The 25,182-nt window shown below is 46.0% G+C and overlaps 1 protein-coding gene across 2 annotated transcripts in view; it reads right to left on the bottom strand.

Moving 5' to 3' along the window:
• sdk (sidekick cell adhesion molecule) overlaps positions 1-25,182 on the bottom strand; it is a 121,140-nt gene that overhangs the window by 69,973 nt on the left and 25,985 nt on the right. The window contains exons 9-17 of one of the 2 annotated variants that reach the window (XM_050173428.3): positions 23,551-23,706; positions 21,477-21,580; positions 19,269-19,440; positions 14,325-14,465; positions 10,059-10,073; positions 9,368-9,459; positions 4,915-5,302; positions 3,225-3,554; positions 2,504-2,602 (exon numbers count right to left, since the gene is read on the bottom strand). In XM_050173428.3, coding sequence (XP_050029385.2) covers positions 2,504-2,602; positions 3,225-3,554; positions 4,915-5,302; positions 9,368-9,459; positions 10,059-10,073; positions 14,325-14,465; positions 19,269-19,440; positions 21,477-21,580; positions 23,551-23,706 — 1,497 coding nt within the window. The remainder of the gene's footprint in view (positions 1-2,503; positions 2,603-3,224; positions 3,555-4,914; positions 5,303-9,367; positions 9,460-10,058; positions 10,074-14,324; positions 14,466-19,268; positions 19,441-21,476; positions 21,581-23,550; positions 23,707-25,182) is intronic. The other variant, XM_072290055.1, reaches the window with a different exon arrangement.

The following is a 25,182-nucleotide window of genomic DNA, read 5'->3' as shown; positions in this document are numbered from 1 at the left end:
GCGAGGCATGCCTAACGAAGTACACCGAATAACACACATTCACATGGCCTGCAGCACGAATCCAAACGCACACGGCGTCGGCGCCAAAGTGACTGAATGCAGCGGGCGACGCAAAAGGCAGAAGCTTCAAAATGTTTAAGGACATCTCGCTTTCCTCATCAGTGCGCACTGGGGATGGTGACAGTTGCAATGGCAGGCTTGGCATCATCTTCCCGTGTAGCAGAAGAAAAGCAATCGGAGTTGTGGAGACCAAGAAACAGGAACCGCGGAAGGGCACTCGTTGGTGGAAGATTGTGCTCGGAACGGCAGGCTAGAAGAGGGCAGCTATGGAGGAGCAGCAACGTCGAAACTGGCAGCAAGGAGGCGAGGAGTTGATATGAAGGCGAGTGAGAGGAGTGTTTGGTGTCCAAATGGCTTGCACACTGGAGAGCAAATGAGGGGAAGGCAGCGGCAGCTTTTATAGGGGGGGTGCGAAGGTCATGGAAAGACTATGACAGTATCGCGCTGGAAAGCACTACAAATGCTGTAGCTCGAGTCCAAGGTTGTGTTTGCTGTGCTCAAAAAAACAATTAGCTGCTCATTGTGGGTACGCAGCGCGACTGTGATAACTGAACGATATTGCAGTAGAGGCTTTGCATGAACACTGGGCAATTTTTTTCCGAGGTGTGCAGCTGTGAAGTTTGCAAAACAAGAGTTTTTCGGTGCACTGTTGTAGACGACACTGCGCTAATTCTACGGTTCGAGCGTCGGTGTTCGCGCACCGTTGCATCCGGGCCATTGACAAATGTCTAGCAACAAAATTCAATGACCCTACCACACATTTAGACCGTTCGTCTAAAGTTGGATGGCGCGAATCAAGCGTGACTGGCTTGAGAAAAACGGCATTGTGCGCGAGCTGTTGTGATGTCTCGTTTCGCGCAGTGCACGATCTTGCACGCTGTACACAAGGACACAGGACTAGCGGTATCATCATCATCATCATCAGCCTGATTACGCCCACTGCAGGGCAAAGGCCTCTCCCATACTTCTCCAACTACCCCGGTCACGTACTAATTGTGGCCATGTTGTCCCTGCAAACTTCTTAATCTCATCCGCCCACCTAACTTTCTGCCGCCCTCTGTTACGCTTCCCTTCCCTTGAAATCCAGTCCGTAACCCTTAATGACCATCGGTTATCTTCCCTCCTCATTACATGTCCAGCCCATGCCCATTTTCGCGGTATAATTCAGTGCTACACGAATACTGAGGCAGAACAAGCTGATCACAGAGTATGATCACCCGCTGGAACACGGTAGAAAATGGCATAGTTTCGGTACCTGCGCACGTGACTGCACGATCGTGGGAACAAGTAGGCAAAGCGGAAGTACCCCCCCCCCCCCCATCTCTCTTTCTTCGGTGCGAAGTAAAACAAAAAACACACAGACATTCCGTTTGTGTGTTTTATTATTTCTCTACAGTTCTATTCGTCAATTCAAGCAACAGATCACACAAATAACAGATGTTGCCTTGAATAATTCTCGAAGTCACGTGTCACCACGAGCGACGTCACACTGCGGACACGACTATGTAGGCGCAGGGACACCGGCATGTCACCGTCCGGCTTGGAGTGCGGTCGCCACAAGAGAAAGAGAAAAAAGCGTTTGGATCGAAATTTCAGACCTTTCCACTGCGCATAGCGATGTAATTCTTTGCAAACACGATCATTAGCACGCATTGTATGCTATGCGCTTGTCAGCTCAAAATGGCCGGACCTGGTGAGGGGCCCTTTGACGTAGTTCCTTGCGCTGAACATGGCACTTAAGACAGACACTTCTTTTGTGCTTTTCGGCATGTTGCAGCGCCAGAAGTGCTCTTTAGAGCAGTAAAACTTTGCTCATCAAGCGCATCCCACGGAATGCTACAACGCAACTCTGCCCACGGTCTTTTGGCCACTTTTAGGCATCCAGGAGACGGCGGTTTTCTGGCATCGCACTGCATCAGGAAAACTTTATTTTCGTGTGGATTCTATTACGGGGGACAGCAGCGATGCGATTGCGACCAAGAGTAGCTGTTCGAGCGGGCTTTTGAGATAGAATATGACAGCTTCCATTCGCTCTGCAGCAATCAGCTGGAAGCACTCGGCACTCACTCGGTACTCATTACTAGGCGGTCATCGGTTGTAGGTCTGGTACTACTTTTGTGGCCTGTTCTGTGCCTGCATGAGACTAATTCGTCGACAGCATTAATTTGACACTACATACGCAAAAGCGTCGCCACCACTCGGCGGCAGCGATGCCTCTGCTCGCCACTTCGCTCTAAGCGGGTCAAGCTCTGTGCGCTTCAAGTAATGCGGCTTAAAATGCACGTGTTTGGGTTGGGACCGGAAGACATTTCGAATAAAGCGATATTTCGAGTAAAGCAATTTCGTTATAACAAGGGATTACTGCACAACATTACATCAGCTCATGCACCAAAAGTTATTCGAATATGCATATACGTTAAAAGACAAACTGCAGATCACCAACCCAGCAAATTCCCATTGGACTCCTCGGGGGGCGTCCACAGCACACGTACTGAGACGTCCAGAATGTCGTCGAACTTGAGCGACTTCACAGGCCCAGGCACTGTGAAATTAAAGAGAGAGAGAGAAGAAAAAGAGAAAAGATGAAAACAAAAAGCATGGCAGTACATGAAAGTGTGGCTCCCTTTTAGCTGTTACGAACATTGCCATACTGATTTCCTTGTGAATATCCCTTCACCTCAAATCAAACCAAATCAAACCAATCTTTATTATATAATACCTCCACAATACTTTATCAAAGGCAAGCGCTCGAAACAAAAAGGAAAATGGACATATTCATTTGAGAAACCTTGAGCCTCTGTTTACATAACAGTCAGTCTAATGGTGACCTAATTTCAGCGTTACATTACATAACTTTGCAATATTTTATGTTATACAACAGTGGTATGATATAATGTTCAGTCTTACGCCACCAACAGCAAGGAATAATTCTGAAAAACACCGTAGACGATAAAATTATAGAAAATAATATCATTACCTTTCTGTTACAAAAATACAATTCAGCATTCTGTTACTCACGCTTTATAGCTTAATCCCATTGCAAGATGACCTGCAGCACACAGTTAATATAACATGCCTTCCCTTTTGCCTGAGCAATGCCAACAGTACACAGCCAAATGTGGCCGAGAGCCACTATGAAAAATGTGTCAATGAGGTTGCCTCACCGTCCTGCTTGGTTGTGACCAGCACTGGCTTGCTGCGTGGTCCATTGCCAGGACTGGTGAAGCATAGCACGGTTACATTGTACATGTGGTACTTGCGCAGACCCGTGATAACTGCCATGTGCTCTGTGGTTGGTGAGCCCACATTTGGTGCCACCAAAGCAGTCGCGTCCGGCGGTGACAAGCCCACCTCACGTCCCCTCAACCACGCCTCAACGCGGTAGCCCTGGTTGATGCCATTCACTCGCTGGGGGTCTGGGGGAAGCCACCGAACTCGCACGGCCGTGGAGTTGAGCGCATCTGCTCGGACAGCAGTGGGCGCTGCCTGGGGCACTGCATGAGACGGACGCTCGCTGTAGACTTAAAGGAACTGACAACCAATATTTAAGGGCGCAGTTTTTTATGGCACAGCGAAAAGCTCACCCTCGGTAGTGTTTACACCTGCAGCGAGTGCTTCCAAAAGCACATGGATAGTTTGTAAGCAGAACTTTTTTATCTGAGCAGCTTGTAAAAAAGAAAGTGTCCCTCCTCCAGCAAGGCCAAGAAGTGAGAGCAGTGACGACGGCCCGCCTCGCAAATTGTGAAAGCTGCTTATCATTCTGCTTTCACGAAAGTGAGTGCAACCACCTATATTTTGACCTTTTCAACCAATTTTGAAACTAGAAAGCTGGTACAATAAGTTTGCGTTGTTGTACAGACCTTTCTTATAGTTGTACCGTGTTTTCCCTTAAGTACATGCATATGTCAAGGCTAGCTGGCCCCTGGTGTCGTTAGTCTGTCAATATATGAGCCAAGCCAACTGATCGATAACTAAGGCGGAGGCAATGCCACTTTTCCACTCACTACAAACGAAGGCCTATCTGCCCAATGCAAGCTAGAAAAAGCTTATAAGAGAAAAAAGTGTACTGCATTTCAGTACCAATAAAAAGACCACGAACCATGTATTCTATTAGAAGATCATGTGATAGCTCACTTATGCATCTTCATGTTCTTGCCATGTGAGGCGCCAAAGGTAGTTTTTCGTGACTTTTAATTAATTAAAAATACAAACCCACGTTTCATGAGAAAAACGGGGTTCCTTTTAGCCAATACAATAGGCAATCTTTCCATTCATGTTTTGAGCGGTTGTCTGTCCTTTTAAGCCTCTTCAGGTGGATGATTGGTAAGCTCATAACAAAGTTCCACAATTTCTCTTCTCATCATTAACTTGAAACAAAGCAACAGCGACATCATATTCGATAACAATGTCCCGAGACTGACTATCACTAGTTTTAAGATAACATGCTGAAAATGCGCTACGAATACAAGTAAGCATCCTTTATTTAAAAAATTCAGCATAACTTTATCAGTTTCATATAGCACCCAGCACCCTTCTTGTCCTGTTGTTTTTTTCCATTCTCAAGTCTTTTCTTATCCTATAAGCACTGGAAATGGCACAAATGTTTAGAGGGCCCCGCATCACATTTCAGGGGAAATAGTCTGTAAAAGTCCACCTAGTGGACATGTCCATTTCGTCAGCTGTGGAAGTTCAGGTTGGCTGGGCTAGGTTGCGCATCCGTGGCGACGGGGCACCACAGACAATCAGCATTTCAGCAGCAGACGAAATGGACATGTCCACTAGGCGGACTCTCACGGAATATCTCCTCAGCACTGCAAATAGGCTTCAATGAGGTTATGCAGAAAGCTGCCTCACCTCCTTCGAGCGTGCGCACCAGAATGCTGGGAGAGAAGACACCCAGCCCCTTCTCATTATACGCAGCCACTTCAATGGCGTAATTCTGCCACACAATGAGATCTTCAAGGAGGGTACGCGTTGTGGTCACATTCTGCATAGACCAGGCACTGGAGGAGTAGCCAGCCAGTCGGAAGCGGACAACATATCCAAGTAGACGGCCGTTGCGCTCGCCCTCAAGCGGGGGCTGCCATTGAAGCATCACAGATGTGGCAGACCGAGGAGCACCCACCACGTTCTGTGGTGGACCCCCAGGGGGCTCTGGGGGTACTGACACAGGCTCTGTGGGGCCACCAGGACTGCCCTCGCCTACACCGTTCACAGCACTGACTCGGAACTGGTAGCTCACCTGCAACCCAAACTGGCTGTCAGCACTTCCTTTACCATGCAACTACAAAGTTATGGCTTTTGGCTAGAGTGTTCAGCAAATCACTTGTTACTTTTAGACAAGTGGCCCAGACCAGTGTTTCAGAACTAGCCAATTTTTTCAATTTAATTTGGCACCTGCTATAACCACAAGAAGTTTCTCCTATGTGTCAGATGCAAACAGTGGTAAAAAACAGGACACAGAATGAGAAAAGACACAGGGCGCTGTGCTGGCTACAAATTGAAAGGTTTATTACTTCGGATGTGGCTTATAACCCTAAGGGGAAAAGAAAATTAAAATTTCACAGATTGCAAGTATGCACAGATCCCATGACACCATAGACAGGTTTGCTCCAGTACACATTTCTGATGCAAAGCAGGGTTTGTACAAACCATTCAATTCAAAATGCAAGGACGATACAAGGATTTCAAGGATGCCGAAGGCTGAAATTCAAGAAGAGGAAAACAAACGTCATTCATACTTACTATGAAAAACAGTAAAATATCCTACTTAAGCTGCAATTTCCTGCAGCTAAGCAGCTGCTGAGTCGTACACACCCCAGGCTTTTCAAGGGGCTCTTCAAAGCTGATTTTTCCATTGTAATGATGAACATCGCCTTCCAGCATGATGGTTAGCAGTGTCCAGCTTCAACCAAAGATACTCGTGTTATAGCCAAATGGCTGAAACTTACTTTCCGCCTAGCATCTATAAGGCCTAGGGCTCGAAAATGTAGCGAGATGTCTGTGGTGTGAACCAATTAGCAAAACAAAAATAGTGGCATGGCTTGGTCACTTCATCTGGCTTTGACTAGCTCCACAATGGCAATGGCAATTTAAACAAGCTTGTTCTTGGATATGGACATGCCACATTTCATTGCTTAGCAACACAAAAAAGAAAATGCCTAGGATTGTTTTCTAGTAGGCAGTGTCCATGACATAGCCCTGATGCAGAGTTCGTTGCTTTGAGGGTTCAGAAGTTGCCCATCACACCAGTTTCAAGGAATTCAAGGAGCACCTTTAAGTTCAAGGAGTTTCCAGGCCCCTTGAATTTCTTTATTTTTCTTCAAATTTTCCAGGATTTCTAGGAGGTGTACAGTGCAGTCAACTTATAATGGCATCAAAAAGAATGAGAAATTCGACCGTTACAATGGATTATCCCTATACCTGGACTGCCATAAAAAAAGCTGCAGAAAATAACTTTGTCACTATGAACCCAAACCCAAATTTGCCATTTGCACTATAAAATAGATGTTGTAAAAAGTAGGCTGTGAAAATAAAATGTATATTTCTACTTCTAAATAGCATGTCAAGCATTAGGAGTGATGAAACAGTAAGAAATCTGCACCTCCTTTTGCAGCAGTTTCGGGTTTACAACCGCGGTGTGCATTGTCTAGCTGCTGTGTGAACACTGGCGGCAATCCTTTAAGCATGCACGAAATCACGGAGCGACTCGATCAACAACAGCATACTTTGAGTGAACATCAGGACTGGGGTCAAAGACAGGCCACCATCAATCTCGTCGTCACTGCCGCTGCTGTTGCCACCTCTGTTGCACAATGCCGCCGTCTGTTGCGATAACGATCCCCTCGTCGAAGATCGCTTCACAGAATGAGGCAGCACTACCTGCACTCAGAAACTCCTCCATTGAAGCATGAGCTGTTTCATCTTCAGAAGCGAAGTGCTCCCAGAGCTCGGTAATGCCGGCGGTTTCCACTGTGTTGGCTGCAAACTTCTTTGAGTCTTGCAAAATTTGCAGCTTCATCTCACACAACAACACTTTGCGGTTTGTCAGCGCCATCTTCTACAAAGTGGGCTTTCTGCTGCTTCCAATGCGCATTTCCATGTGTGCTGAAAGAGGGAAAGAGAGACTGCAGAAAGAGCGGATGTCACCGCACCATTCCACTTCTCTTTTCTCTCTCTCTCTCTCCTCTGGGCGCATATGGGGCGCGATTGTGAGCGATGCGGACATGAAGCAGTTGGCTTCATTTGTGGCACACTGCGCCAACTTGCAATGCTTTCCATGACTTTCGAAATCGGCGCGCCAGGTGGGATGCACTGCACGGACTAGTGGTAGATACAAAATTGTGCAGGCAGACTTTGTGCCCCATCTCAGCATCGTTCGTTTAAGGGGAATTTAGCAACGCAAATGTCACAATTATTCTGCACGGAAAATCCTGCAGCGAAAAGCTTCTCTCAGGTGAAGACGGGGGGATTCGCGTCACAGGTGCAATGTGAAAGAAGCCATTAGGCCTGCGCCACTGTGACCACAATTCATGAGATGGTGGGAATTTTAGCTTCCAAACTGCTTTGTGCAAAGTAAAAACAGGATTTGCTGACCCATTCAGTAAATAAAATTGTGTTGACATTTTAAGCATTGTTTATTCTCTTGGTAACCTCGATAATTTGACAACTGGTTAATTTGGAAATACTTTCCAGTCCCGTGAAATCAAAATTAATGAGGTTTGACTGTATTTAGTAGAGGCGTTCAAATATTTGAAAATTTCGAATATTATCGAATATTATATTTTTATATTCGTATTCGATTCGAAAACTAGGTAGTCAGAAATTTTTGAATATTCAATTGGATAACGAATGTACGAAACAAATCGAATACATTGCTGGCTGTGCGGGTGCAAACATGGTTCTAAGCACTTAGTTTTATCTAATCCAAGAAGGTTTGTCTGATTTTGTGCTGATGGGATTTTGCAATAATTTCATGCTGCTGGTGAAATTTTGTCTATAAAACACGCTTGCCAACTGGATGTCTAAGCTTTGAAGAAAAGCCAGCCTCTCAGCAGCAAGGGGCACAGGTTTGTGAACAGCGAGAGCACACTCTTTGCAGGTTCCACCCCCAATCCTGAGCTTATTGCTTGACAGCAAATGCTATGAGTGACGGCTGGTACAGGGTCAAATGCCTCCGAGTTAATGGGCAACTGATGCGGTGTAATAAGGCACAGGTTGGGAAGAACAGAAAACTAGCAGAAATTATTAAATTTTCCAAAGCTAACACGAGTAAAATACGCAATCTTTTAGTTGTGGGGATGCGCGACTCTCACGCATCCCCTGATATGTTGTTTTCCCGCACGGCGCGTCTACTGTAATCCGGCTTCGCTGCGTGGCCTGGCGCCCGCGGCGGTCGGAGTGGTTGAGGCGCAGTACGAGAGAGGGCGCGAGTGTTGCGCTGCTCACGCCGCCGACAGGCAGAATTACTTGGGTGTGGAAAAGACAAGGTGCTCCCTCTTTGGTTCGGGACAGCAAGCAGTGCGGACGTGCCGTGCTGCGCGTGCGCCGATCCATGCTTCTGCGAGACCGTCTCGCATGGCCGCCTTCGAATGCACCACCGTTCGCGTGACCGTACATGCGAACGACGAGGCGTTTGGATCCAGCATGGGGCGAACATATTCGCTCGCTATCCGGTCGCAGTGAGTCGGACTTCCTAGATTTGTCGCGCGCCCATCGGCATGTTTTGGGGATAGCAACTCGGCTAGCAGGCATTGATCTATGAAAGGTGCAATAAATGCCCTTGTGATTGTTTGCACTACTGTGTTGTCGTTCCTTTGTCCCAAGAGCACGGGTGTGAGAACCCCACAAATTAGGAATAAAAATAGAAATAGACACGCCGGCACGCCATCATTTCGGCACGCCGCCGAAATGATGTTGATGTTGATGTGGCTTCATGCACGAACGCACAGGGCGCTTGGAAGCCGTTGTTCCGATCTCTGAGGCTTGCTGTTCTGCCGAGCTGCCCGATGGAGACGACGCACCGCCATGTTTGCGTGACGAAAAGTTTAAATACTACATGTTAACTGATACGTACGCAATAAGCTGGTACGGTTTATACGGATACAAAACACATTATGTTCAATGGCCGCTGAGTCAGGGATTTTACTTTACTACTTTTAAAACGAAGCTACTGTTTAAGCGGGTACGGTTTAATGGGGTTTTACTGTATTGTTATAAGTGGGCTGATTTGTATGAACCCTGGATGCAACACTTTGTTACAAAACACAACTTACAATGGCACTAGGTTCTCGCAATGGTTACTTACAGAGGGCTTCAGTTGTGAGACTAGGATAGAGGTCGCCTCTGCAGAGATGTTGGAAAGGGCTGTTGTCCAAGGAGCCAGGGAATCAACAGTCACTGCAACCGAACCACAAGAATCAGATGAAGACAGTTAACATATGAAAACTTCAGGCATGTGGTATAGCATGACCTTGCTTGCAAGTGAGCCTGCACAGCAAGCTGCTAGCACAAGCCAATGGCACACACTGCAAGCATACATTCCGTGGAGACAAGCAGAACAAAAGCATTAACAGCAGACCTACGTTCCCAGGACGCAAAAGACTGCTTCGTAGGTACACACCAGGGCCCAAGCAATACGGCAATTATTGTGTTTTTTTGCACAACAGATGGAGTGTCATCCCAGAGCAATTTTTAATAGCCACACTTTAAAGAAATACATATGTGCACAATGCTTGCAAACCACACAACAAACAAAACACGCTATGATGTGCGAGAGAAAGAAAATAAAGCAACAAAAAGATTGTGATCACGAGGCGATGCAAATTGAGTTCTGGCAAATGTGTAACTTTACAAAGTAAGGAGTGTTTGAATCAGAGAAAGTGTTCATGCCAGAAAGTTCCATAATGAAGCAACAAATATGCTCAGAATACAAATGAGGGCAGCAAATGCAGTTCAGCAGATAACCGAGCAACGAAAGCTGTTAGCACCGTACTCACGCCAAAACATGTCTTCTGTTGAGGCAGCAAATGTGAAAAAGGGACAGGAAAGAAGGAAGAAGAAGAAAAAGAAGAAACCAATTAGTCGCAATTTATCACTTCTAACTGTGCAGTAATGAATTCAGGAGGCACATCAAATGCCTGATGACAAATAAAGCTATCTTTCGGTGACGCTAAACTGTATTTTTCTACTTAGATCTCAGATTCATAAACACAGTCAAATCTCGATAATTCGAACTCGAGGGGGGCCGAAAATTTGTTCGAATTAAAAGAAGGACTTGTTCTTGAAGTACTTGTGCACCACAGCACGATGCACAAACTGTGCGAGTCGTGAAATATCGCGGCGCGTAAGCACACAGCGAGCGAGGGCCACTAAACTGCCCACGCCGGCTAGCGCTCACTTCTCAATAATGGCAGAAAACGAAACTTGAGGGAGCAGGCTAGGTGGGCATCGGGCCGGCGGGGATGGCGCGCGGAGACCATCGAAGGTGAGGAAGATGAGAGGGAGTGCAAGGAGAGCATAGTTGCGAGGAAGGGCGAGAGGGAAGCTGATCTGTTTTCTCCCCAGCTTGCTGGATGGTGCTAATTACCTCTGCCACCTAAGACTGCCACTGAAGCAGCGGAATTGCCAAGGCTGGACTGGGCCTCTGCTGCAATTTCCTTCTGCATGCTCACGTGCTTTTTCCTTTGTCTGCTGACAGATCGGCATTGTACTTCTTTTCTTCGTCCTGCGTTCTTAGCGAGAGTCATGTCTTATCAAGATGACGAAGTCGTTTCCACTGATCATAATTATGTTATGCTCCTTTCTGGTGCGGCATCGCCGCATTCAAAAGAGAAGAATGAGTGTCGCCTTCGCATCGTTGTATTCAAAGTCTGTCCGGTTGTACAGAATTGGATAAAGTGCACTGTCTCCAACAACCTTGGAAAGGTTGTTGGAGACAAGCGGTCCAGCTGAACCAGACGCGAGTACGAATAGAGCCATTAGGCAGGTCCGCATGACACCAGTTTCCCGCGTGTACATCACTGTAGGGCGGGCCGCTCTCATTGGTCTGCTCTGCTCACAGCTCCTTTGCCACGGCAGCAAGCTGTGAAAAATATGCCCAGGACTGATTCCTACCGCGGCGCACATTTTGTTGCTAGTGTGGCTGGGGCATTACAGCATGACGGAGAAACAGCGACCTTGCCATTAGAAAGAGAGTAAAATTTCCGCCACATTTTTTTTTCCTTCCCGTGCGGCATTGAAGGGTCTCTTGTAAGCATTTCCTACATGGCACGGTCAAAGCAATGCTGGTCAGAGGCACCGCCGCCTGATTTGGCGTGTTCCTGAGAGCCTTGGCGGAGCACAATATGGTTGAATTAACCATTGCAATTTAACCGTCGCCTATTGGAATACACATAAATTTGGCGGGACTACAGCATCAGTTTGAATAAACCGGAACTTCAAATTAATGAGATTCGACTGCAGAGGCTTTCTGCCTCAAAGCAAGTAAGAACAATGTTAAAATTTTAACTCTGTAAACTTTGTAAACTTTGTGTGCATCAATACAATCTCTCTAATTAATGGTGGGCTGCATTGAGGGCTGACTTTCGCACCTGATACCACCCTTAATTATCTTGCATAAGGACTGAAAGGGAATTGCTAAGCCTAAGCAGTTTTTTTTTCCAAGTGCTTGAACGTGTCTAAGATTAAACCGGAAAGCACTGCTGTCGCTCGAGCACGTGCAGGTAAGTTTTGTCTCTTCCTTCTTTTCCGCCACAGTGCGACGTTTCAGCTGACAGTTTGCATTTGTGTTGAACCTTTCAATGTGATGTCAGTGTCAAATGAAACATGAACAGCAGAGCGCATGGCCCGAGCATTAGTGAAGGCATGGTGCACACCGTCCAGTCATCACCATTGACAGGCGTGCACATCCGGTTTGGCCGCACTGCACAATCCCCCATAATGAGATATTTTTGCTTCTGTTCTGGTTCTTATATTTAAAAGGGAGAAAAGAAAAATAAATAAAAACAGAGGCTAGAATATTGCAGTTTACTGCGAGTATTGTCGCACAGTTTGCCAAAAGCATACGTGCTATCGGCGTCAAATGAAATCTGAACAACTGTGTGCATGGTGCAGTTTGCACCATCATCATGCGAGATAGATTCGCTCATGCGGTTTGCCGCTTGGGCGCCACATTCATTCTTTCGATCGGTAACTTGCACAGATCGGTATTGCTGGCAGCCGCGACGGTGGCCACTGTAGGCGTGCCGAGCACATTTGGCTGTTTGACTCCCAGATGAGTGCAGTGTGGCCAAACCGGACGTGCGCACCTGTCAGTGGTCATGACTGGACAGCGCACACTGTACCCTCACTTATGCTTGGGCCACGCGCTCTGGTGTTCACGTTTCATTTGATGCTGATAGTACTTGATGTCCATGTCAGCATGCATGCCTGCCCTTCCATACCACAAATATCTACCAACTTGCTCAACTTGCAGTTGTTCTACGGAACTAATGACATGGAGTGTAAAATTCTTGGGCCATCATCTTGAGACATGAAACTTTGTGCAAATTGCCAGCGGAGCTGCTATTGTGGCACCAAATGAGGACACGGTTAGACTGCGTCACACTGACAAACAAGCTGATCAGCAAAGATGCCCTTAACAGTTGTCAGCAAATCTGGACATAAAGCTTTTAGCAACATTGCAAGTGTTTTACCAGGAAAAGGACAGGATCGGTAGAGACCTAAATTGGCCAAGGAATTGCATGACACCACAACCAAGTAGTTTGGTGAGATAACCCAGCTATAGAATCAACTGACACTGATAGTGAAATGCTAAGTCATTATTTCAAATCACTACCCCAAACCGAGTACCAAAATTTTTTTGTTCTAGTGGAGTGTGAACATTCAGTTCGATTTGAAAGACGCTTTTACTATTTGAAATGGTCAAACCCCCCAAAATTGTTAGTTCAATTCAGCTTCGCTGCAGTACCGCCATGTTATGCAGCAAAGCATACAGACTCCATTGCAGTGAAGTTTATTTATCCGTGCAGTGAAGCATACTAAACCTAGGGAAGCATTGTCACAGGGCTTCTTCTGGTGCTTATGGTCACATCGACACTGTCATCTCAAGTACCCACACGGCCTCTTCATACATCTGGACAACAGCCGCCAGGTGGAAACTTCTGCATCTGCTACTAATCTGGCTAAGTGCCTAAGTACAAATTTGACCAAGTAGCAAGCTTGGCAATGTTTTTAGACCCTCGTTCTAAAAAAGTCGAATATCATCAGGATGCTTCAATTGCAAGATGGATCAAAAACATGGGGGATCATCGTGGGGGCAATACCCTCTCCCATGGACAAAACATTGCAGTCCCACTCATGGCGTGCTTATACCTCATTCCAGATTGTGTTAACCATAACTTCTGAGGGGAGATCAGTGCTAAAAATTCTACACATAGCTAAAGACAGGATGAGCGCGTGCATAAAACTTGGAGGCATTGTTGCTTCTCACCAGGCCTTCGTGTCGTTGAAAAGCTTCTCATTTCTGATAATTGACCAAACTGTCAACCATGCTGTGCGGAAGAAAAGCATTCTGAGACTTTTTTGTCTAGGAAGCACATAATAAGCACCCCCTCTTTTCTTTATAAAGAAATATGAAACATTTGGGGCTGCCGGGCCATTCAAAAACCTGGTGAACCTTGAAGAGTGTGACAGGGACTAACAGCAAAGAATTTTAAGAAAGGGAATGGGGTGATGGATATGAGGAGGGGGGGGGGGACATGCATAAAAGGTGTCAAGAACGAAGTTGGTGGATAATTATGGCCATAGGGAGAGTGTCATGTCACTGCGTGATCACTGAACATGAGACAGCCATGGTTAGTCCACTGTTACCACTTTTACACTGTTACCTGAGCTGCAACAAGTCTGGCCTGCAAACAAGAAGACACTTGTTTTTGCTTGGCCCCGTTTTTGGCACTGTTCATCTTTCCAAGTCGTATATCAGCTAGGCCATCAATATACATTATGTATAAATGCATCAATTCGTAAACAAAATTTCAGTCTTTTTTAATATCATAATATTTAAAAATAGTAAAAGGATGATAGCATAATTTGATGTGAATTGGCTGCATCCCCGAAATAACTTTCTGGCTGCACCACTGATCAACGTACGTTATATAAATGCATCAATTCGTAAACAAAATTTTAGCTTTAATATCAACATTTTTAAAATGGGAGATGTGGCATTATCACTTCTCCTAGCAGGCAAATGCAAGCGTACTGACCAGTGGGTAGGGCACGCATTTGCAGCACGTAGTGGGTGATGGGGCTGTGGCCATCGAAGGCAGGTGACCAGGTCACGTTCACTGTCTTGGGCATAGTGTCCGTCACTAACGCCTTCACATGGCCTGGTGGGTGAGGCAGCTCTGCAAGACATCATACAGTTGTCATGACACTCACAATTTACAGGTGCATGCAGCAAACGATTCACAGCAAAGCCAAAATTGTCATCCTTTCTCTTTTTATATGCTGGCAGCGCTAATGAGACAAAGTAGAAGGTAGTATAAATAGGACTTGCGCTGTCCTGTTTTTACTTGCTTCTATTTCTGCTGCTTGCCATACAATGAATGCTAATTATTTCACTCATATTTTTATTCTGATGCCTTCTTCGTCGCTTAGGCCTTCCTTTTACAACAGATCAGCATCGTTAACTCTTTTTTTGGACAATGTCGCCAGGTACCAGCCCAGTACGCTACACAGTAAAACCTCGTTAATTCAACCCCAGTTAAATTCGAAAAATCATATCATTCAGACTCATCCTCTAGTCCCGGCAGCCATATGCAATATTTAATGACATCAAACCCTTGTTAATTCAAACTTCTTTGGCCGCACACTTGTTAATTCGGACGAATCTTGGAATGCAGCAAGCGCAGAGCACTGCAAGTACGGGACGTTAAAGAGCTAAAGCGGCACTAGTGTTCAGTCTAAATGAAGTGGCAGAGTCTGCACGAACATTCATCAGCAGAAAACAACAAGAACGCCAGAATGCTTTACGTTTATTTGTCTTTATAGCCCTTATTCTTGCGTTTGCCACTGCGCATGAGACTGCATTGGGTGCATGCCTTCAGAACTCCACAGTCGCCATTCGTGATTGCGTGGATAGAGACCATGGTTCTGTCCACAGCAGCTGTGCCTAACGGTAAGTTTGTTCTGACTGGGTGTGCGCGTTGGCTGCATGCCTTTCAGAACCACATCATCGCCATCCGTCATCGCGCTGATCATGACCGTGGTGCCAACCGTAGCGGTTGCGGTAAGCAGTAGTTTCATTCTGACTAAGAGTGTGTTGGCCGTGTGAATTCAGAAATGCATAGTCAGCATTCGTGATCGTGGCGTCGATAGCAACGATGGTATTGCCCAGCAGATGTGGCAAACAATAGTTTGGTTTTGACTAGGTGCATGTTGGCTGTGTGCTTTCAGAATTGCATGGTTGCTATCCATCCATGATTGCATCAAGCAACAGTTTCGTTTTGACTTGTTGCAATGCGCAGGCGATACCACAGCCTGCATGCTGACATCAAATCCACCGGCTACATTGCGATCTACCATCTGTTGCCGAACACCTCACTCGAAAAAAACAAGCAGCCCCCTTCCACTCTGTAAAGAAGGATGACCAGCGAAGCTGTGTATGTGAGCCCCTTAATGGTGAACTGTACCCTCGCCGCGGGTCGGCCTGGCATTACACTATCTACAGGACCGGCACACGTGTCGGGAGTGCTTAACGCCTGCTTCACCTCCACCGCTGGTCAGCCTGGCATTGCACTATATTAGGGATAGGCCCATGCTTTGGGAATGCTTAACGCCTGTGTCACCTCCGCCATGCATCAGCCCGGTATTGTACTGTCTTCGGGATCGGCCCATGTATGGGGAGTGTTAACGCCCGCTTCACCTCCGATTCGGATCGGCCTGGCATTGCACTATCTTCGGTATCAACCCACGTATGGGGAGTTTTGTGTTTAGACATCGACATTGTGGGGATGCGAGACTATCACGCGTCCCCTGATATGTTTTCCCGCACGGCGCGTCGCCTGTAATCCGACTTCGCTGCGTGGCCTGGCGCCCCGCGGCGGTCGGAGTGGTTGAGGCGCAGTACGAGAGAGGGCACGAATGTTGCGCTGCTAACGCCGCCGACAGGCGGGGTTACTTGGGTGTGGGAAAGACAAGGCCTTTGGGAAAGACAAGGCCTCTTTGGTTCGGGACAGCAAGCAGTGCGGACGTGCCGTGCCGCGCGTGCGCCGATCCATGCTTCTGCGAGACCGTCTCGCGTGGCCGCCTTCGAATGCGCCACCATTCGCGTGACCGTACAGACGAACGACGAGGCGTTGGGGGGACTTCCAGCATGGGGCGAACATATTCGCTCGCTATCCGGTCGCAGTGAGTCGGACTTCCTAGATTTGTCGCGCGCCCATCGGCATGTTTTGTGGATAGCAACTCGGCTAGCAGGCATTGATCTATGAAAGGTGCAATAAATGCCCTTGTGATTGTTTGCACTACTGTGTTGTTGTTCCTTTGTCCCAAGAGCATGGGTGTGAGAACCCCACATCTGACGCCCAACACAGGGCTCTTGGGGCATCAGACGATAGATTGCGAACAGCGAGGGTGCACTCTTTGCAGGTTCCACCCCCAATCCTCAACTTACTACTTGATAGCAAATGCTACAAGTGACAGCTGGTACAGAGTCAAATGCCTCCGAGTTAACAAGAAATTGATGCGGTGTAATAAGGTACAGGTTGGTAAGAATAGAAAACTAGCGGAAATTACTCAATTTTCCAAATACACAATATTTAAGTATGACAGCTTACTTTTTTTATTTTTATTAGCAATGACAATGTAATTCCAATGTTACAACATGTTAAAATAAACCAACTTGCAAATAAATGCATGCACATCTCATCATCTGATATTCGATATCAAGTATTCGTATTTGATTCGTATTTGAAAATTTTGATATTTGCACAACCCTAGTATTTAGCGAAAGGTGGCCAAGTGAGGATGATGATAACCTGCTCCGAATTTTCTCTTTTTTGTTTTATTTGTCCATAGATGTATTTCTTATCTTTAAACTATAGCTTTATATTACATCCTGTAGTGGCAAGGCAATGGACAGAATGTGAACACAACCCCTGATTTGCTAAAATGACATTGATCCCAAGATTGTGCTTTGTTTAGAAAAGCAGCTTTGATGCCCCCAGATGGATCATCAATAAACTATTTGGTATGTCTTTACAAGTAGCGAAGAAAAGTGGGGCATATATCCTCTTTGGGATAAAACAGGGGCGAGGCATTGACCTCAACTGAAGTCCCTTGAAAAATTTTATCATGAAAATTGCATGGCTATTAATGTCACTTGTAACGAACGACAGGCCAACACCATTTGTTGCAAACATTCGCTTTATTACCACATTCTGCGACTCTCCCACCACACCGTTTATCTGTGCACACCGCACGCAACACCAAACTTCGTGCCACCCGCATCTTCCTTCCTCTCTCACCGCCGCATTCGTGCCACCTGATCCTTCACCTGGCAACTACGACCAACTGCATGCCCACCTCCAAGAATCGCACCTTGCCTCACCTCACTTGGAGCTCTCAGTCCACTTATGCTACAGTCGAACCCGACTATATTGAACCCGTTTACATCGAATTATTCTATATATCAAACAATTTCTGGGCACGGTATAGTTACAATGAGTATATACAGCAAAAATTACATTTACATCGAACAAAAATAGCAGCGACTCCCGATATATTGAGCGTTGAGCATCGGAAAAGTGCCCCCAGAAGTTGGCTTTTCCTTGCGGTTGCGGGGAAACCCAACGGCGTAGCTCCATCCAACCGCTCTCCCTACCGTGACCGCGCTGCATCGGACGAGCTGCCGACACCCCCCTGCAAAAGATGATCCTGGCCCGCCCACAGCGCTTGCTCAGACAGCCAATCAGAGGCTCTTGTGCCCTCGTCATGCAAAATGGCGAAAGTGCGAGTTGTCTCGGTGCTTTTCTGGTCCATTGTGTGTATGCCTTGTGGGCCTTCTCCCGCAGTGTTGCCGCGATGAAGCGGCAGAATTTGCCTTTTGTCGTGAAGCTCGAAATCATAAATCGGGTCGAACGCGGTGAGAAGTCGGATGTGTCCCTGCAGCGTGAATGACTCCGAGGAACACTCTCAGGACAATCTTGAAGAATAAGGGCTAAAGCGGCCAAACTCTCGCCCCGGTGCTTGTGGCGCCCGACGCGTACGCACGGCCGTGTACGAGTGGTTCATCCGAAATTGCTTCAGCCGTGCCGGCTTCTGCGTGCTCGGTGATGACTGCAAATTTTTATTAATGAGACGCAGCCGTTGCCGGTGTTGCCGAAACTTCGAGCGAGCTGTCAGAATTTCCGGAAGCTGTTGACGAATCAACAGTGGACGAGCTTGTGAGTGCAAATGAGGGTGTCGTGACCACGGGAGAGCCCGAAAACGAAGACTACATTGCCGACATCGTACCGAGCACAAGGAAAAGTGGGCACAATGAGGAAAGCAACGACGGTTCTTTGCCTACTTCCTCCGAAGTGATTGGTGCGCTCGCACTAGTTCGGTGCTTCTGCGTGAATGCGGAAGGTTGCGGCCTCAGCTGCTCCCGACACCTTAGACAATGTGGAGAAGTGCGTGCGTCGCAGGCAGCGAAATTGCCCAAGCAGAAAGAAATGCAGGACTATTTCATGCGAAACTAAGCTAGTTTCATCAATAAAGTGATCTTATAAATGGTGTGTGCTTTTATGACATCCAATTATTCAGCAGGCTTATATCGAATTATGCTCTATATCGAACTGACAGGCGTTTTTTTTGCGAGTTCGATATAGCCGGGTTCGACTTTACCACACTCTCCTCACACACACACACCAAAAAAATACTTTATAGGACTTTGGAAGGCTGAAATTGTCATTAAGGGGACTAAAAACTCTTTTAACTGGAGCAACTTTCTCGTAAAGCTACCGTCATTGACACACATTAAAAAAGGTTTGGCAACCAGCCCCCCCCCCCCCCCCCCCCCATTTCCCTACCACCTGGGAAGTACAAGTCCACACTGTACAATGTCTGACTGTACATGACCTACATCACAGAACAGCAACCACCACAAGCAAGAGGTCTGCCTGGACACTTTAATGAGTCCAGAGATGACTTTGCCAATGACTCACCGATGACCTCGAGCTTTGCTGAGCGGGTGTCATTTCCACCAGGTGATGTGACAACGCAGGTGTAGGTGCCAATGTCAGTGTTACGCGCTTGGTCAATCTTCAAGGTGCCATCTGGTGCCAGATGAGTTCTACTTGAGGATGCCAATGGTTTCTCCTCAAAAAACCATGTCACCTGTAAATAACCGGTTGCTCAATCCTAGGGTGTGAACAGTGTGCAAAAGCAAGGTGATTTTTACAATAGGTGGCAATCACCAGTTAATCAAAAACCTGGCCATGCCTTTCCAATACCTCAATGAGTATGCACAGCAACTTTGGAGACAGTGAGAAAATTTTGTTGTAATGCATGTGCAAATGTACTGAATAATGAGTACAAAGTGAACACTTTCTTTTGAGTGACAATGACGCTGTCTGCAAAAGCGTACCTTTCATCCTTTATCATTCTGCGCTTTTCCACATTCAATTTGGGCCTATGCTGTCACTTCTCTGAACATGCACTTTCACCTTCTCTCCCCTCTTATCCCAATAGCCTCTGGCTTCAATTGCACATGATGTGGGTGCAAACTAAAGTGGAGTGTAGTACCACCCCGCTTTCCTTCGATATAGTAAGCCTCCTGCATCACATCTGAAGTTTTCCCACACTTGGCACATGTCTTTAGCTGATTGCACTAAATCAACAGTAATAAAAATAAGTTGAGTTGTATTAGTATATTACACTTATACTTGCCACGGAGGAAGCCCAATAAGCCAGGAAAGGCACAAAAACAACAGTGGTGACACTGTACTGAAGTTGCCACACCAGCTTGCCCTGACGTCATGGATTCTGACAGCGTCTAATCGCATCTAGTTAATTTTTTAATTAGTAAATATAAAGAGCATTGCATTCTAAATGAACAGAAGACTTAACTTAGCAAGTTTCAAGAACTTTTGCTCAGCCACAAAGACCTAAATAGTAGAATATATATTGAAATGTAGATGTCGCACTGACAAGTGGCATTGGGATTCCAGCACATAATTCAAAAAGAGACATCTGGTCTTTATTTTCTCTTTCAATAACAAACTCATCACTGTGAATTTAACGAAAATATAGTTTTTAAAGAATACTTCATTAATTAACTGATTTAGTGTCCCTCATTAATGTCTCTTTAAAAGGTGACATAAATAATAATTTGTTGCACTCTTGTAACTTGATTGAATGCTTGGTCACCAAGTGTGCTATAAGTGGCAAAAGTACTGTGCAAGTAGCTATTGACTGCATGTGCTGCTGGGATACACTGCAATAACTGTCATGGCATCACTGGGTTTACCACTGTGCAAACAATAACCTTGTCATGCAATGTGTCCAACAAGTGAAGCATAGAGAAACTGAAAGTACTTTTATATCCAAAAGCACAAGAATGCAATGACCTTTGCATCTCTTCACTTTTAAAATTTTAAATTAAATAAGTTATGGGGCTTTATGTGCCAAACCACAATCTGACTATGAGGCACGCTATAGTGGAGGACTCCGGATCAATTTTGACTACATGGGGTTTTTTAACATGCTCCTAAATCTAAGTACACGAATGTTTTTGCATTTCACACTCATCGAAATGCAGCCATCGTGGCCGGGATTTGATCCCGTGACCTTTCTTCACTTTTTATCACAGCAATTCAGTAACAAAAAGCCTAAATGCCCCCTATAGTCCTAAAGCCCATTTCAAAAGAAGCTGCAGCTACGTGACAACAAGAATAACTGCAGACACATTTTGGCATCGAAGCTCTGTTAATAAATGCAATTTTAAAGTTTTATGTGCCAAAACCAGGATTTGATTATGAGGCAAGCCATAGTGGAGGACTCCGAATTATTTTTAGTACCTGGTGATCCTTAATGTGCACCTAAATCTAAGTACACGAGCGTTTTTGCATTTCACCCCGATTGAAATATGGCCGCTGTGGCCGAGATTGAACCCACAACCCCGAGCTCAGCAATGTAACACCATAGCCCCTAAGTTATCGCAGTGGGTATTGAAGCTCTGTGTATTGAATGCATTCAATGTATTTTACACTGTAGCAAGTTCAACTTCCAATAATTTCAAGAAATTTAGTTGGATCAGAAAATATGTACCAAATACTCATGTGGTCATATCATCAAATGAAATACTTCACATCCATGCAGTTTATAGGCCCCCATAAAATGCCAAGGATGCCCTGAAGAGTTCCTAAGCTCACCTGGTAAGGAACGCTGAGGTCGTGTGATATACGACACTGCAGTTCAGCCGTCGACCCTAGGATGACCCGTGTGTCAACTGGGGGCTTCACGATCTGGGTGCGAACTGCACAGTGAGGTGACAAACTCTGTTCTCAGTTGACTCTGTTTCAAATATAAACTGCAGCAATTAGAAGAGTAAGTGCACATACAAGTTTTGAGGTGATGTTCCCGCAACAAAAAAGGCAATATGCCAATTCATTACCAAGCCAAATCACATGTGATGAATGAGCAAATGCCGACCCACAAATACAGCAAATGAAGCACCACCTATGTATCTGGTGGCTAGAAGACATATTGGGCTCAACAGATTCTACTTTCCTTGCACAAAGCGAGACATATTTATGTAGATTTGATACAAAATAGGAGACTCCCATCAAGCACTCTCCCCCTTGCAATTTTGCTGAAGGTGCACAAAAAGTTGCTCGCCTGTGGTTTGAGGAGGTCACCATAAACTTCAGTTGCAAAAACTTGTGCCTATTCCCTTTGGCCTGCTGTAGTCATGACCCAACACAAACAAGTTAGGAGTCAGAGCTCTGACCTTTAGGGCTGCTGCAAATGCGCCAGCATGTGACTGCTGCTCCGCTGCTATTGTGTAGTACAAAGAAGAGACCATGAGCAAAACGAGACAAGTCCACTTGTCGAAATGTTCGCTCCTGCTGTCACCTTGTTCTCGTTTTGCTCATCGTCTTGAATCTCCATCTCCCGCCTTCCCCCTGTTTTCCAAAGAAGGAACCAATAGCATGCACAGGATAAACTTGGAAGTGAGCAGGATAACTCTTAAGAAACACGTGAGCAACCACCATTACACACTGAAGCAACCAAACCTTCAAAATGATGCCCAAGTTCCACTTCTAGCAAGCCTCGTTATCTGCCTTAGTATGGCACCCTAGGATGGAACAGGTGATGCTGGCTCAGTAATGAACATACTTTTTTTTTTTAAGTACCAATGCAAATAAAAATGTGCTGATACTTTTTCAGGAGTCCTTTGTCAAGTTTGGCCATTGCAAACAGCAAAATGTAGTGCATAGGTCGTGGAGTTCCAAGCTGTTCAGGGTGTGCCAAAACCATGATCAGGCCTGGACTTCAGGGTCCATCTTGTGCTGCACTTCGATGCGGGCGGAATCGAAAGGCGCCCATACCCTTAAACTTAGGCGCATATTAAATAGGCCCGGAAGCGGTCAAAATGAATCAGCATCACTCCACTATACGGTGCGTCTCGTAGATTGTGAGTTGCTTTGGAATGTGGATCCCATGAATTACAAGTATTAGCAAGAAAAAAAAAGGGGGGGTTTTGAAGAATGTTATTGCGCCCATATATATTCAATGCACAGAGCATTTGTCGGCGTCCTCTGCTTCTTGCAATGTGGCATACTGTGAGTATGTTGATAACGGAAGGGTTACAGAAAGGTTGAGTGCGCATCTCCCATTTGGTCAGCGCATCAGAAATACCCAATAGAAGCGTTGGAAATAATTCAGAATAGGGCAAGTTGTTCCATTATATATAATTACAGTACCCAGTTTAGCATAACGCAAATCACATTAAATTATGAATTTTTATGTGCCAAAACCACAATCTTATTATGAGACTTGCCGTAGTGGGGGACTCCGGAAACTTGGACCCTGGGGTTCTTTAACGTGCACCTAAATTGAAGTACACGGGTGCTTTCGCATCTCGCCCCGATCAAAATGCAGCCATCGTGTCCGGGATTCAATCCAACGACTTCTTGCTTAGCAGCCCAACACCACAGCCACTAAGCAACCAGAGACCACTTGAGAATAACACGCTTACCTAATCATTTATTGTTTCAAGGAGTAAACTGAATATTTCCACTCACTGCATGCAATAATACTCATTAATTAATTTTGCAAACATGGAGCAACAGCAGCAAAATAATATGGCTTTTCCAACATCCACAATTGAAAGCATCAACCCATACTTGTTGCTGAATTAGTCAGATTTTTTTCTCTACAGTTGATGCACCCAACACACGACTCCAGCTTGCTTATTAGGGTGTTCCCCCAGCGAAAACTTACCGAGCACTGTAAGGTAGGCCTCTGCACTGGCTGAACCAGCAGAGTTGGCCCGCATGCAAGTGTACTTCCCGCTGTCGGCCAGCACTACCGAGGCGATAACCAGCGTGCCACTCTCGAGGATCTGCATCCGGCCCTCGCTGTGCACTGGCACCACATCTGGATGAACAAATGGGAAGCGTGAACTGTTCAATGCAGTCGAATGTGACAACACATCATGACAGAGCGAACCAATATTGTCTTGACAGTGCCCTGAACCTCTTTTTATCGAAGTGGAGAAATGCAGTTGAAGTTCAATTAGACCATTTCAGAAATACCTTGCTGCAAAAAATTCTTCAATGCGTTCAGCAGAAGCAGAGTTATAGGCAGTCAAACATACTGTTCGTGGTGCTTCCGCTCCTTCTTCAATAATTTACGCCGTGAAGGCTACGGCGGGGCGGGCCCACAGTGCTCCGCCTACTAAATGTCGCCATGGCGTGCAGTTCTGATTTGATTTTGGATGTTCATGTAGAAGCCACTTTTTCTGAATTTTGGTGCCTACAACATGCCAAACGTGGTTGTCCTCAGTGAGCCACAGTGTGCTCAGCCAGTGGACTCCTCGCGACAACCCACAGCGGCTGCTGTATTTACGCTACGCAGCAGACTACAGATACATGCAACTGCAGCATTTGCTTTGTGCACAACAGGGCTAGAGTGCACGCTTGCGCTCATATGCTCCTGTCTGGCTGTGCTACGTGGTGCGGATTGGCTTCGTGTTACACCAGCTTAAACGATGGACAGTAGCCACATCCAACTTGCGCATTTTGAAGCGCTATCAAAAACGCATTACAAAGTAAAAAGTGTGCCAAGGTGTCTAATCAGGAGTGGCCAGGAGTGAGTGCATGGTGGCGAACATGCGCATGGTCTGACCTTAAATTTAATCTGGTTCGAAGCTAGTTGCGTGTTCAAATCCAGTCGAAATTAGCGAGACCAAATGGCTACGACACTGATAAGCAGGGTGGCCAAAGTTGAATTGCTACACAGCCAACCGTGAGCAGACGATAGCTGGCTTCTTCCGGAAGACCACAATCATTATCGAAATTCGAAAGCAGATTTTCGCTTGCTTCAGCCTGTTTGTTAAGCTGAGTCATTAAATATACACAGTTACGGTAGAAAGAAGAGCACCAATCAAAATACCCTTCTTGATTGATGTCAGCTATTGGCGAATAGCAGCTGCGTATGGGAATCTGCTATATTACAAAATAAGGCATCCAGAAATGAGTGAGGACCAGGCTTCCATTGAAAAGAGAGCATTTGAGAGAAAGGTAACTTCACATTACATGCGAGATCCACGCGCCACCCACAACTGCAAAATTTGGCTGAGATGTTCACTGCAGTGCATGCTATCCGCAGACTGTGTTTTTTCACCAAGCCTGGAGGTGGTTCAGGGCCCCTTTAAACAATGAATGTCCTTTTCTTAAGTTTGGCCAAATGGCTGTGCAGAAGCCCACAAGGTGGGGGAAAGTTCATGAAAGGAAGAAACAGTCATATACTCGTCTGTAACCTGAAGTAACCACATACTCCCAAGAAGATAAACCGAGTAAAGAACGTTTATACGGGTATCGCGTGCAATATATAGCACACAGCAAGAAAGAG

Source organism: Dermacentor andersoni, chromosome 8 (assembly GCF_023375885.2).
Source record: "Dermacentor andersoni chromosome 8, qqDerAnde1_hic_scaffold, whole genome shotgun sequence".
Taxonomy (NCBI): Eukaryota; Metazoa; Arthropoda; class Arachnida; order Ixodida; family Ixodidae; genus Dermacentor; species Dermacentor andersoni.
The sequence above is the reverse complement of the archived record's forward strand: the minus strand, read 5'-3'. Positions and strand labels throughout refer to the sequence as shown.